Source organism: Hemiscyllium ocellatum, chromosome 3, assembly GCF_020745735.1.
Source record: "Hemiscyllium ocellatum isolate sHemOce1 chromosome 3, sHemOce1.pat.X.cur, whole genome shotgun sequence".
Classification (NCBI taxonomy): domain Eukaryota; kingdom Metazoa; phylum Chordata; class Chondrichthyes; order Orectolobiformes; family Hemiscylliidae; genus Hemiscyllium; species Hemiscyllium ocellatum.
In genome coordinates, this window is record NC_083403.1 from 122563696 (window position 1) to 122577999 (window position 14304).

Sequence of the window (14304 nt, forward strand, 5' to 3'; positions counted from 1 at the left end):
TCCAGTGTCGTCTTACAATCTATCGTCAGCCCCCTTCTATTTTTCACATTCTTGCTTCCCTTCAGCAACTTCATCTGCCACCACCTTGAAAATATTTATTAATCCACATGAGGCAGAGTTCCAAATTAGCATGACCCTTAGAGAAAAGATTCTCCTCATCTCTGTTCTAACAAAATGATCCCTGATCATAAAACAGTGCCCCCTCCTTCTGGATTGACCCACACTAAAAACATAAATTCCATGTCCACCTCGTCAAAACAATTCTGGTCTCAAGTAATTCGATCAAGTCACTCTTTTAAACTCCAACACACGCTCAACTTATCCAACTTATCCTTGAGACAACACACTCATTACAGGTATCAATCAAGTAAACCCCTCCTGTGAACCACCACCACTTCTTTCAATAACGAGCCCAAAACTGCACACAATATAAGAGATGATGTAAAAATGAAGCATAACATCCTTACACTGACGTTCAATCCTTCTAGTAATGAAGAATAGCATTCTGTTAGCCTTCTTGATTATGTGTTATACCTGCACACTAATGTTTTGTGACTCGTGCATTAAAACACCTAAATCCCTCTGCACCTCAGAATTCCAGTCATTCTCTATGAAGTAATACATTGTTTTTCATTCTTGTTACCAGATTGAATCACTTCACATTTTCCCACATTATCTTCCATCTGCCAGATTTTTGTCCACTCACTCAAACTATCCAGTTCTGTTTGCAATCTCCTTACATCTTCTTCGGAACATACTCTCTCACACATCTTGCTGTCATTGATGAATTTAACTACCATGCCTTCATTCCTCTCAGATAAGTCATTAATGCAAATTGTAGAAGTTGAGACCTCAGCATAGACCCCTGCAGAACGTCATTCATCATATCCTGCCAATCAAAGACCCATTTATGCATGATCTCTGTTTTTCACCAACCATCCAATCTTCTTTTTTTAATATACAGTGTGGAAACAGGCCTTTTGGCCCAACAGATCCACACCGAGCGTCTGAAGAATATCCCACCCAAACCTATTCCCCATTACTCTACATTTACCTCTGAGTATTACACCTAATCTACACATGCCTGAAAACTATGGGCAATTTAGCATGGCCAGTTCACCTAACCTGCACATCTTTGGATTGTGGGAGGAAACTGGAGGACCTGGAGGAAACCCACTCAGACACGAGAGAATGTGCAAACTCCACACAGACAGTCGCTGGAATTGAACCTGGGTCCCTGGTGCTGTGAGGCAGCACTGCTAACCACTGAACCACTACATTGTTAATATGTTATCCATAATCCATGAGCTTATGTTTTCCACAATAACCTTTGATTTAGCACTTATCAAATATCTTCTGGAAATTTGAGGATAGTATGCCTGTAGGCTCCTCTTTATTCAGAGTGCACATCATTCCTTCAGCGACCTCTAACAAATTGGTTAATTTAAGGAAGCCATGCTGACCATTCCCGACTGCCTTGAGCTTTTCAAAGTTTGCAGCTATTTTCTCCTTAATATTGATACTAACAATTTCCCTACAACTAGCTTATAGTTTCTCATTTTCTGTCTCGTTCTTTCCTTGAATAGAGTGGTTACATTTTCTTCTTTCCAGTCTGATTGAACCTTTCCTGAATCAAGGGAATATTATAAACCTTTTTCCACTAAATGCCTCTGTTTATCTGCTGTAGTAACACTTAACAACAATGATATTGAAATGTTTCAAAATCTTCCATAACCTCAGGCAGCCCATCTCCAAAACTTCATCCAGTCAGATAAAATCCCCTTCCCATCCAAAGGTGTGTGTTCTTCCAAATCTGGTGTGTTGCACATCGCTGATTATAACTGCTTCATCAATTGCCCTAAACTTTGGAATTCCCACATTAACCCACTGGCCCCCTCTCCTTTAAGATATTTCTGAAATCTATCTTTAATTTGATTTTTGGTCACTCGTCCCAATATGTGGTTGTGTGTGGACTAGTGCTGTACTTTGATCAATATGCTTCTATGATGTGCCTTGGGATATTGTAAGTGCTATATAATTGTAGCTTGAAGTTTATTCACAGTAACAATCATAGCTTTATGCTAGAATCTAAAAGCAACAGAAAACATTCAGTCCTCGGTATCAATTTTTATCTTTTATATTTACTTATTGAAATGTGACGGCAGGAAATTGGGATATGGTAGATTACCAATGTTGTGATAGATGGATGATGTTTGAACCAAGTGAGAATTTATGTGATGGTAATGTTGCATATGAAATACTTTAAATTATAACTTTGTAATTCCCTGGAAACTGACAAGTCAGAACACAAAATTAGGTAGCTGCCAATATTATTGCATCTTCATTTAGGAAAATAATCCACTGTATTATCAAAAGATAGAGAGTTAATGGTCTCCATGCTGCCAAGACAACGGAAGCTTTCCCTAAAATATCAGTAATATTTCTAGCATGTGCATTATCTTCCCTCACAGAAATATCAATTACCCACAAGAATATCAAACTGGCAACTATTTCAAAAATAGAATAATTTTCAAAAAGGGACTTCAGGGTCAAATTATGAAGAGAGATTGTACAAATTAGGCTGGTTTTCTCTAGAATTTACAGGTTAAGGACTGAACTGATCAAAGTCTTCAAGATATTAACATTGTAGATCAAGATAAACCTTTTCCACTGGTTGGTGATTCTACAACTAGGAACACAACATTCAGGATAGTTGTTAGGAAGCGCGTACACATACAAATGGTGGTAGAGATTTGGAAGACTCTTTCACACACGGTAGTTGACACTAAATCAGTTGCAAGCTTGAAATCTGAGATTGGTAACTTTTCGTTAAGCATCAATACCAAGGGAAACAGACCAAAGGCAGGTACAGAGGAACCTCGATTATCCGGTATTAGATTATGTAAATATTGGATTATCCGGCAAGTTCGCAAGGTCGCAATGCTCGGCAAAACTATGTTATCCAGTATTCGATTATCGCGAATTCAACTAACCGAACAAAATACTGTCCACCTGTGTCCTTTGGATAATCGAGGTTGCTTTGTATATGGTGTTAGGCCATAGATCAGCCATGAGCTCAATGATTGGTGGAACAGACTTGGTGGACTGAATAGCTTACTCCTGTTCCTATGTAGTTGGATATATATATATTTAAAAAGGAAATTTTACAAGACTGCAGAGCAGGAGTATGGGACTACTTAAATAGTTCTTTCAAAGAGATGGCATGGATGCCTTCTGAACTGTATGATTCTATTAAAAGGCAAGACCATTGTGGATGAAAAATACTTTCATTTAGCTCGATAGAAAGCTTCTTTCTTAGAACTTTACTATGATTGTAAGATTCTCCTAAAAGTTTGAAATAAAAGCTGGATTAAAACATTATGCTGTGCAGAAATTCGTAGAAAATAGTTTCAAGATGTAGCAGCTCCAAATGTTACATTTATATTTAACATACTTAATTCAGAAGTATATTTCCAGGGTTATTACAGACTGCATCACATTACAAGCATTACCAGCACAAAATTCCAAAATCAATGAACTCTGAATCAGGATGCATTTCAGTAACATGCAAGTGAATAGAGATTTCACGTTTTATCACAACTCTCAACAAGTTGCAGAGTGTTACTGGCAAAAATACAAAATCATCACAAGCACAATTTTCTTTTCAGTGCAGTCTTCAGTATGCATGATATTTTCCAAAGGCTTGTACTTTATTATCATTTAAAATAACTTCAACCTTTGGTGAATTTTGGGTTTGCCAAGAATGAAAGTATTCAATGGAAGATTTTGATCTAGTATTATGATCCAACAGGAGTCATAATGCTCACTCACTCACAATCTTGAATAGCAAACTTGACGATGCTGCTCCTTTAACAGGTTATGCTGTCCTTGGCTTTTTTTTCAGGGAGGTCATACAAGCAGTGATTCCGAAATGTCAGGGGTTGGTCTACTTAAAGAGGCTTTCAAGTTAAAAAAAGCACGTACAATGAAAGGGAAGTGGCCAGTTCTCCCAGCTCAGTTTAACTCTGGTTTGGTTTGGTTTTAGTAGGCACTCAGTTGTGAAGCTGCTGGACCCAAAGAAGCAGGTTTGTGCTGTTCCTCCCCTCTCTGACATCTCTCCTGTAAGAACCTATGTTGGATTTTTCCTTTTGTTGCAAAGGGATGTTTATGATAATTGTTGCAAGTATTTGGAACAGCATCTTTATGTTGGGATAATCTGTTGGGTTTTTGGATAGGTTAAGTTATTCTGTATTCTCTTCTGTTTGTGTTTGATTTGGTAATCTTGCAAATAAATTCTGTTTCATTTAAAACTAAGTGGTTGGACCAGCTGCATCATTCCTGGAGTATCCACTCTACCCTGTTTAGTGGTCCAGACTACTTTCTTGAAAGTTTTTGGGGGGTGTCTGGCCTGGTCCGTAACACTAAGTAATCATGTCCACTGAAGGCAGCTTCCAAATCGGGTACATTGATTTTGCACAAGTGAAAAAGACAGCTCAATTTACACTGACTGGAAAATAGAATAGGTATTTAGTGTGATGGAGAGCCCAGGTGAAAGGTAAATTTGGCCAGTCATCATTCAAAGGGCATTTCTATCTCAAGAAAGTTAAGACTATAAGCAATAGGAGCAACAATAGGCCATTTAATCCATCGAGATCCATTGTTCCACTGTTCAATGTGATCACAACTGATCTGATAACTCAACTGATTTTCCTGCCTTTTCCCCATAACCCTTGGTTCCTTTACAGATTAAAAGTCTGTCTACCTCAGTCTTGAACACAATTAACTACACAGCTTCTACACCCCTCTGTGATTACAATTAAACTCAACAGATTCAAAATTCTCTGAGAAGAGATTCCTCCTCATTTGTCTTAAATGGGTGACCCCTTAGTTCTGAAATTATGGCCTCTTGTCCCAGATGTTCATAAAAGGGCATTTACCTTGTCAAGCCACCTCAGAATATATTTCAATAATGTACCTTTCATTGTTCTAAACTCCAAAGAGTACAGGCCCAATCTACTCAATCTCTTATCATAAGAAAATCCCTCCATCAACCTACTGAACATTTTCTGGAATACCTCCAATATCACTGTGTCTCTCCTTAGATAAAAGAACCAAAATTGTTCACAATAGTCAAGGTATTGTCTGACTATCAACTTGTACACTTTAAGTAAGACCTTCCCATTTTAAAATAAAATTTCCTTTGAAGTAAAGATCAACAGTCCATTGGCCTTCCCTATTTCATGATTAACTTGGATGCTAGCTTTTTGTGATTCATGTAAAATCACTCTTACATCCCTCCAAGCTTTCTGCAACACACATCGCTCCAGGGAGTCAACAGCCTAGTGGATGACCCAGGTAATGTTCGAGGGACATGGGTTCAATTCTTATCATGACAAATGGTAGAATCTGAATTCACTGAAAAAAATCTGGAATTAAATGGCTGATAATTCTTAATTTGATTTTTAACCTGATGAGGTCATGAATAGGTAGGGCTCAGAGGGATATGGGCCAAATGCTGGCAAATGAGACTAAATTAATTCAGGATATCAGGTTGGTATGGACAAGTTGGACCAAAAGGTCTGTTTCCATGCTGGACAGCTCTATGACACTATGTTATATCTCACCTAATGATGACCATGAGTCCATTAACGATTGTCTGAAAAACACATCTGGGTCACTAATGTCCTTTAAGGAAGGAAACTGCCATGCTTACTGGTCCGGTCTACTTGTGACGCCAGATCCACAGCAATGTGGCTGACTCCTATCTTCCCTGTGGACAATTAGGGATGGGCAACAAATGCTGGCCGAGCCAGTGATGCCCTCATCCCATGAATCAAAAAACAAAACAACATACCGAGTCAACAGAAAAATCACTGTCATAAAATCCATACAGTGCTGAAAGAGGCAATTTGGCCCATCGAGTACGCACCGACTCTCTGGACAGCATCCCACCCAGAACCCACCTGCACAATCTATCCCTGCAATTGTGGTTGTAGGTATGTTCGCTGAGCTGGGAAGTTGGTTTGCTGATGTTTCGTCCCCTGTCTAAGTGGTATCATCAGTGCTTTGGAGCCTCCTGTGAAGCGCTGCTGTACTGTGTCTTCTGGAATTTATTTGGTTCTATTTCTGCTGCTTCTGGTTGCTGGTTCCAGTCGTTCGTTGTAGTGGCCAGTATATTGGGTCTAGGTCAATGTGTTGTTGATGGAATCTGTGGCTGAGTGCCATATTTCTAGAAATTCTCTAGCTGTCTTATGTTTAGCTTGTCCTACGATTATTGTGTTGTCCCAGTCAAATTTGTGGTCCTTGTCATCTGTGTGTCAGCTCAGAGAACATATCCACAACCACAACAACCGGCACCCGAGCTGCAAATCTTCACACAAACCTTGAATTATCCTTGTAACCCCATATTTCCCATGGTTAATCCACTTAGCCTGCACAGATCTGGACACTACAGAACAATTTAATATAGCCAATCTACCTATCCTGCACATCTATGGACTTTACAAACAAAGGGTTACTTTTGATCATTGATGTAATGTGGGAATCAAAGCAGCCAGTATATACAAGATTTCCCAGGAAGCAATGACATAAATAGCAAATATTCTATTTTCATTCTGGAGAAATAAAGGCCACAATAGCTTGGATAGTCTCCTTGTTCATTTTGAAAATAGTACTATGGGTTCTTGTACTCGAGAGAGAGGAGACATGACCTTGGTTTAACACCTCATCAGATTTTTAAAAAGTCAGCTCCCACATTCACAGAACTGCACTTCAGTATCAGCTTCAATATTCAATTCCTGAATAGGGCATCAGAACCAAGACAGAGACTAACTGCTGCTCAGTTGCCATATTATCGTAGCAATGACTGAAGGATGGTCCAGCTCCCCATTGAAATGTTTCTATCCCCCCATTGTCAAATCTCTGGTCCCGGATTCTAGGTTAGCATCCAAGAGGCAGTGATGAATGTTTTCTGACACTTGAACCTATGACTGAGGTAGGAATTTTGTGTACACATGGACTCAAGACACAACCCATTGTTTTTATGGATGAAGTGAGGAGCTGCAGGTTTGAATCAAAGGAAAATCTGGTTGGGCCTGATGTTATGTCCTTGTTTTGACTTCTTCCTTCAGAATCACAGCTCCTCAGTTGACTGTGTGTGTGTGTGTGTGTGTGTGTGTGTGTGAGGGGGTTTTTTTGGCAGTAATAGTAGAGTGATGTATTGTGTCTTGTCATGAGTGGGATTCCTGGTTTCTGCTGGGGGTCAGGCCCCAGGGGGTGGTAGATGTTTAACCTGCTGCTGGTGATGGACATGGTCAACTCCTGACATTGCACCCGCGCCGGCATTTCACTCCTTCGAAACAAACCACCTACCTGAAACTCCAGCCCATAGATGACGGGCGCGTCGTCTTCCATCTTCTCTTGTTTCTCAGCTGGTGAGCTGTCAGTCTCTGTTCACACACGGGCTCTGTCTCTGTGTCTGTGTCTGTGTGTCTATGGTTGGGGGGAGGGGCAGGAATTATTTTGAGTCTCGCGCACCGAGTCCTGCCGCTTTCCGTCCGTGCGTTTCCGGTCTGATCCGCGCATGCGCAGGGTTCGGCGGTGACGGAACAGTTGGAGCGACGTCAGGTGAGGGACGCGAGCGGAGTGACACCACCCCCATCCCCCCACCCCAACCACCCCAACTCCCCCCACCCCAACCACCCCCACCCCCTCAATACCCCAACCACCCCCCACCCCCTCAATACCCCAACCACCCCCTCAATACCCCAACCACCCCATCCCCTCAATACCCCAACCACCCCCTCAATACCCCAACCACCCCCTCAATACCCCAACCATCCCCTCAATACCCCATCCCCTCAATACCCCAACCATCCCCTCAATACCCCAACCACCCCCTCAATACCCCAACCACCCCATCCCCTCAATACCCCAACCACCCCCTCAATACCCCAACCACCCCACCCCCTCAATACCCCAACCACCCCCTCAATACCCCAACCACCCCATCCCCTCAATACCCCAACCACCCCCTCAATACCCCAACCACCCCATCCCCTCAATACCCCAACCACCCCCTCAATACCCCAACCACCCCATCCCCTCAATACCCCAACCACCCCATCCCCTCAATACCCCAACCACCCCCTCAATACCCCAACCACCCCATCCCCCCCTCAATACCCCAACCACCCCATCCCCTCAATACCCCAACCACCCCCTCAATACCCCAACCACCCCCTCAATACCCCAACCACCCCCTCAATACCCCAACCACCCCATCCCCTCAATACCCCAACCACCCCCTCAATACCCCAACCACCCCATCCCCTCAATACCCCAACCACCCCATCCCCTCAATACTCCAACCACCCCATCCCCTCAATACCCCAACCACCCCATCCCCTCAATACCCCAACCACCCCATCCCCTCAATACCCCAACCACCCCATCCCCTCAATACTCCAACCACCCCATCCCCTCAATACCCCAACCACCCCATCCCCTCAATACCCCAACCACCCCCTCAATACCCCAACCACCCCCTCAATACCCCAACCACCCCATCCCCTCAATACCCCAACCACCCCCTCAATACCCCAACCACCCCATCCCCTCAATACCCCAACCACCCCCTCAATACCCCAACCACCCCATCCCCTCAATACCCCAACCACCCCATCCCCTCAATACCCCAACCACCCCATCCCCTCAATACCCCAACCACCCCCTCAATACCCCAACCACCCCATCCCCTCAATACCCCAACCACCCCATTCCCCCACCCCCTCAATACCCCAACCACCCCCCACCCCCTCAATACCCCAACCACCCCATCCCCTCAATACCCCAACCACCCCATCCCCCCACCCCCTCAATACCCCAACCACCCCATCCCCCCACCCCCTCAATACCACAACTACCCCCATCCCCCACCCCCTCAATACCCCAACTCCCCCCAATACCCCAACTCCCCCCACCTCCTCAATACCCCAACTCCCCCCACCCCCTCAATACACCAACCACCCCATCCCCCCACCCCCTTAATACCCCAATCCCATCACCCCCTCAATAACCCAATCCCCCCACCCCCTCAATACCCCAAACCCCCTCCACACACATATATCCCACCCCCTCAGTACCTCCACCCCAACCCTCCTGTACGCTCACTCAGATCCCCCACCCCCCCTCACTACCCCAACCCTCTGTACCCCCACATGAATCCTCCACCCCCTCAGTACCTCAACCCTCTCACACATCCCCAATCCCCCCACACCTGTACACTCACACACAACCCACCCCCTGTACTCTCTCTCACATCCCCCACCCCCCTCAGTACCCTCACACACATCCCACCACCATTTCTCAGTCCTCCCTATTTCTCTGTTCCCCCATTTTTCCCCTATTCCTCTAACCCCCACATTCCTCGCACCCCCTGTCATTCATCTCCCCCACCCCGATTGCTCTCTCCTGCCCCAAACCTCTCCCCCACTCTCATTCATCTCCCCCTGTGTGCAGTTCTGGTCACCCTGTCATAGTAAGAATGTTATTAAATTATGGAGGATTCAGAAAAGACTTATCTAGATGCTGCCAAGACTGGAGGGTTTGGGTTATGAAAATAGGCTGGATGTTTTTCACTGGAATGTAGAAAATTGAGGGGTTACCTTATGGAGGTTTATAAAGTCATGAGGGGCATTGATAAGGTGAATTCCCTGGCATGGGGGAGTTCAAAACTAGGCATTATATTTTTGAAATGAGAGGAGAAAGATTTTAAAAAGATATGAGAGGCAACTCTTTTACACAGTGGTTAGTGTGTGGAATGAACTGCCAGAGGAATTACAGTTACAATGTTTAAAAGATATTTGGATAAGTATATGAATAGGAATGGTTTGGAAGGACATTGACGAAATGCAGGCAGGTGGACTAATTGGACTGAAGGATCTGTTTCTGTGCTGTATAACTCTATGACACTTGAAGATTGAGATGGAAGGACTGAAATTTTCATTTACTTAACACCTTTTAAAATCATAGAAACGTCTCAAGGTAGGTTACCAGGCAAAATGTGATGGTTAGCTACCCAAAAAAAACAAGCTATCAGTGTATCAGAGACCCGGGTTCAGTTCCCGCCCCAGGCGACTGACTGTGTGGAGTTTGCACGTTCTCCCCGTGTCTGCGTGGGTTTCCTTCCACAGTCACAAAGATGTGCGGGTCAGGTGAATTGGCCATGCTAAATTGCCCGTAGTGTTAGGTAAGGGGTAAATGTAGGGGTTGCGCTTCGGCGGGTCGGTGTGGACTTGTTGGGCCGAAGGGCCTGTTTCCACGCTGTAAGTAATCTAAAAACTTGCTCAAAGAAAGAGTTTCTTCAATCTAGAGAGAGGTTTAGCGATTTTTTAAAGATTTATAGCTCAGGTTGATGTGAGTTAGCTCGCTGAGTTGGAAGGTTTAGGGAAGTTATTCTAGATCTTGCCCTTGCCTTCAGCTGTCGAAGCTCTAACAAAATAATGGTGGAGTTTAAAAATCATGATAGTTGTCATGACAATTGAAGCGATGGAGGGATTTGGACTCCAGGATGACAGTTTAGATAGCCAGACATGGCTTGACAAAAAGGCAGTGTAAGTTAATAAGCACCAGTGTGTTGAGTGAATGCACTCAGTGTATACTTTCTAAAGTAAAAGTCTCTGTGATGCAGTGGTCGTATCTGGATCTCTGAGCTAGGGTCCCTTGTTTCAAGTTCCATCTGTTCCAGTGGGGGTCATTAACATGTCTGAACAGATGAATTAACAATATCTGTTATTTCTAAAGTACAAAATATTGTTTAACAGTTCATATTGTTCAGCAGTATCTATTATGTTTACTAGGTCAGGTACAAGCAGGAAGTGAGTAAATTAAAAATATAAATTGGAGTGTAGTTGTTTAAAAGCAGAAGTGAAATAATTAAGAATGCTTGTTTGATTCTGGAAGTTTGTATTTTTGCAGAGTTTCTGACAAATGGAAGTAATGGTAGTTGGAATCAAATTTAGTTGTCATTGCACCTAAAAATTAGAACCTATTGATGTGAAATTATGGAAAGTCTAGTACCTGTTCATTAAGGTTTCTCAGCCCAGAAGAAAACTTTTGTTACAAGATCATATTTGAGATGAAATTAGAGTTATCCATATGCTTCAGACAAGACAAAATTTAGCTTTATATCTAGCTTTTTGTTGGGTTCCTTAGGCATAGCCTTTGAATTGTTAACTTTGAGCTGCTAGTTTCAGGTCTTGTTTGGACTAGCAGGACTGTCAACTCTCCCTTATTTGGTATCTTCTTTACCTTTTGCAGCTGGTAGCCACATCAATATTGAGAGTGTTTAAGTTGTTTAAAATATGCTCCATTTTTAAAATGACCTGCCCTCTTCTCACTTTCCCCAAAACATAGGAAACAAGGTATGAAAAACATGAGTAACAAAGCTAATATTAATTCTGAATCACAGTGAGGTATTACAGTAATAAGAACAGGAATTGGCCAGGCATCCAGTCCAGGCTTGCTTTGCTGATCAGTGCGTTCATAGCTAATTGAATACTTCAGTACTTTTTACCCAGCTAATCCCCATGACTCAGTATGCCTCTGGAAATTTGAAATCTATGGGTCTCTATCTTCAATATACTGAAAGAGCTTTCACAGCTCTTTGTGGTAAAGAATTCCAAATGTTCATAAACGTCTAACGAAGAAGACTTGGACCTAAGTGACATCTTTTTAAAAATGTATTGTTCAATGAGGGGGAGCATATACCTTGTCTGTCTCTTTAAATACTTCATAAATTTAAATGAGACCAACTCACATTCTTTAAAATATGAGGGAATTCAGACCAATTTTGACCAATCCTTTTCTGTAGGACAGTCCCTTCATTGAACTTCCTCTTTGGTAATAATATCTTTTGAGACAAAGGGACCAAAACTTCACAACTTATTCTAGGTACTGTCTAACCAAATTCCTGTTCAATTGAAGCCAGACATCACTATTCCTGTACTCCAGTCTGTTTCAATAGAATCAAATCATTCAATTCGCCTTTCTAATAGCTTGCTGCACTGGCATGTTAGCCTTCAATACTTATCTGCAAGGGCGCTTGGGTCCCTTTGTACATTTACACTTTCCAAGCTCTTAGTGTTTAAGAAATACTATGTAACTGTTTCTCATTGCAAAGTGGATAATCTCACATTTTCCACATTAACTTCCAATTGTTGTGTTCTTGCCTATGCACTAAATCTGACCAAATCCTCCTGAATCCACCTTACATCTTCCTCACAACACATTCCCACTTAGCCTTATATCACCCACAAGTTTGGAAAGATTACATCTGGTCCCCAGTCCAAACCATTGAAATATATTTGGAACTTCTGAGACCCAAGAACTGATCCTTGCAGTAACCCACTGGTCAGAGCCTGCCAACATGATTCCAATTATTCCTGCTCTCTTTTCTGTCTTTAGGCCAATTGTGAATCCATGCCAAAACATTATTTCCTAACCCATGTACTTTAATTTTTCTAACCAATTTTCTGTGGAGGAGTTTATCAAAAGCATTTTGAAAATCTGTTGGTTACAGCTGTTAACCAACGTTGATCAATTTTGTTGGAACATATTCAAAAACCCCAAGTTCATCAAGCATGATATCATATTCACAAATCAATGTTGACTGTGCCCAATCAAATTATCAACCAGTGTCTTTTTATCCCATCCTTTAAAATAGATTCTGGCAATTTCCCTGCTACTCCTGGAAAGCTAACAGATCTGTGGTTTCCTGTTTTCTATATGTTGTGGTAAAGTCATCAGTGAACATCTAAGATTGAATTGAGGGTGTGTGAGATAAATTGAAGTCCATTCATTCTTAATGTTGTGAGGTGAAGGTTTATACAATATGTGTGATCTGACCAGTCAAAAGACTGTTCATATTAGATTCAAGAGGAGGATTATATGTTGTAGATTTCTTAAAAAAATTGATCACTCTTTCAAGGTTCGTAAATCTTTTAAAATTACTCGAAGTTCAATGATAGACCATGAAACCATATGAAATTTCATAGACATTTCATGCTGTCATTTGATGATAAAATGTTTTTTAAACACTGGGCAGGGAATGATGCATGACAATTATTTTGTTGTTTGATTTTGAATTAACCAATACTGAAGGAAAATATGTAAGGAACCTTAGATGGAAATATTAGGTATGTAACTAAATTTCACGGTATGTTTGATTTAGTTTCCACGATTCCACTATACACAGTAATTCTGTCCATGCCAAATATTTGAGGAACTGTAATTCACTCTTTCTTTTAAAATGTAATGTCTGTCTTTGTCTGATTGTTTAACTCATTGTTAATTCTCGGTTATAAAGTAACCAGCCAACATGTCATGGACTGATTGTAGTGCAGAAGGAGGCCATTCAGCCCTCTACAGCAATGCAATCAACTTCACATCCCTGAGGCCATGAAAGCTTATTTCCAACTTCCTTTTGAAATTGTTGATCATTTCTACTTTTGCCATTCTTATAGATAACAAGTTTCAGATCATTGCAATTGGTGCACAAAGAATGTTCTTAGTGTAACCCTGCATCACTTTCAACTCCGTAAATCTTTGACCCCAAGTCCTTGTATTAGCTGCTCAAGGGAGCAGCTTGTCTTTGTCTGCCTTATCCAAACCTGTCATAATCTTGTATACCACTACAGAATCTCAGCCGGGTCTTCTTTGCTGCAGAGAGAATAACCCCATCTTCTTCGACCTCATCTTGTCACTAAAATGTTGAAAGCATTTTGGCAAAATCTCTCTTCATCCTGTCAAACAGTCTCATTTTCTTCCAAAGATATGCCAGCCTGACCCAAATACCTTTTCAGTGACATGAAGACTGCGGAAAAAACTCAAGACCTGAGTAAATATCATCCTTGAATTGAGTGGAGTGCCAATTGTAACAGTTTGCTGGAACTAGATGCTATAAATACTCTGGTTATGGTCTAACCAATGTTTTATAAATGTTTTAGAAAAATCCCTCAAATGCTTCTTTGAACAATGCTGTGATTTTAGTCAGTCAAAAAATACCATGTTTGAATACTACCACTTTTGATAGCCTAAATTTTGCATTTGCAATGACAGCAAAGGTGATAGTGTTCATTGTTGTTACAACTGTGAAGCTAACAGTTATTTCTCAACACAAACATTCTTAAATGTAGAAACCCAGAAATTGCTGTTGATGCTTTTCCAGTCTTTCATTTGATGTTTATTGAAAGCCTGCAAATGGAGGTCTTTGACAATTGCTTGAACTGATGTGAACATACCCTT

General features: G+C 41.9%; 2 protein-coding genes across 4 annotated transcripts in view; one reads left to right on the forward strand and one right to left on the reverse strand.

The window, feature by feature from the left end:
* Positions 1-7552, reverse strand: part of eipr1 (EARP complex and GARP complex interacting protein 1) — an 84661-nt gene extending 77109 nt beyond the window's left edge. For all 3 annotated transcript variants that reach the window (XM_060821679.1, XM_060821676.1, XM_060821668.1), the window contains exon 1: positions 7372-7552. In XM_060821679.1, the coding sequence (XP_060677662.1) occupies positions 7372-7413 (42 nt within the window). In that variant the 5' untranslated portion in view covers positions 7414-7552. The remainder of the gene's footprint in view (positions 1-7371) is intronic.
* Positions 7553-7589: 37 nt separating this feature from the next.
* The window catches only part of trappc12 (trafficking protein particle complex subunit 12), a 68245-nt gene continuing 61530 nt past the window's right edge, over positions 7590-14304 (forward strand). The window contains exon 1 of the mRNA XM_060853145.1: positions 7590-7626. The gene's annotated coding sequence lies outside the window, so the exon portion shown is untranslated. The remainder of the gene's footprint in view (positions 7627-14304) is intronic.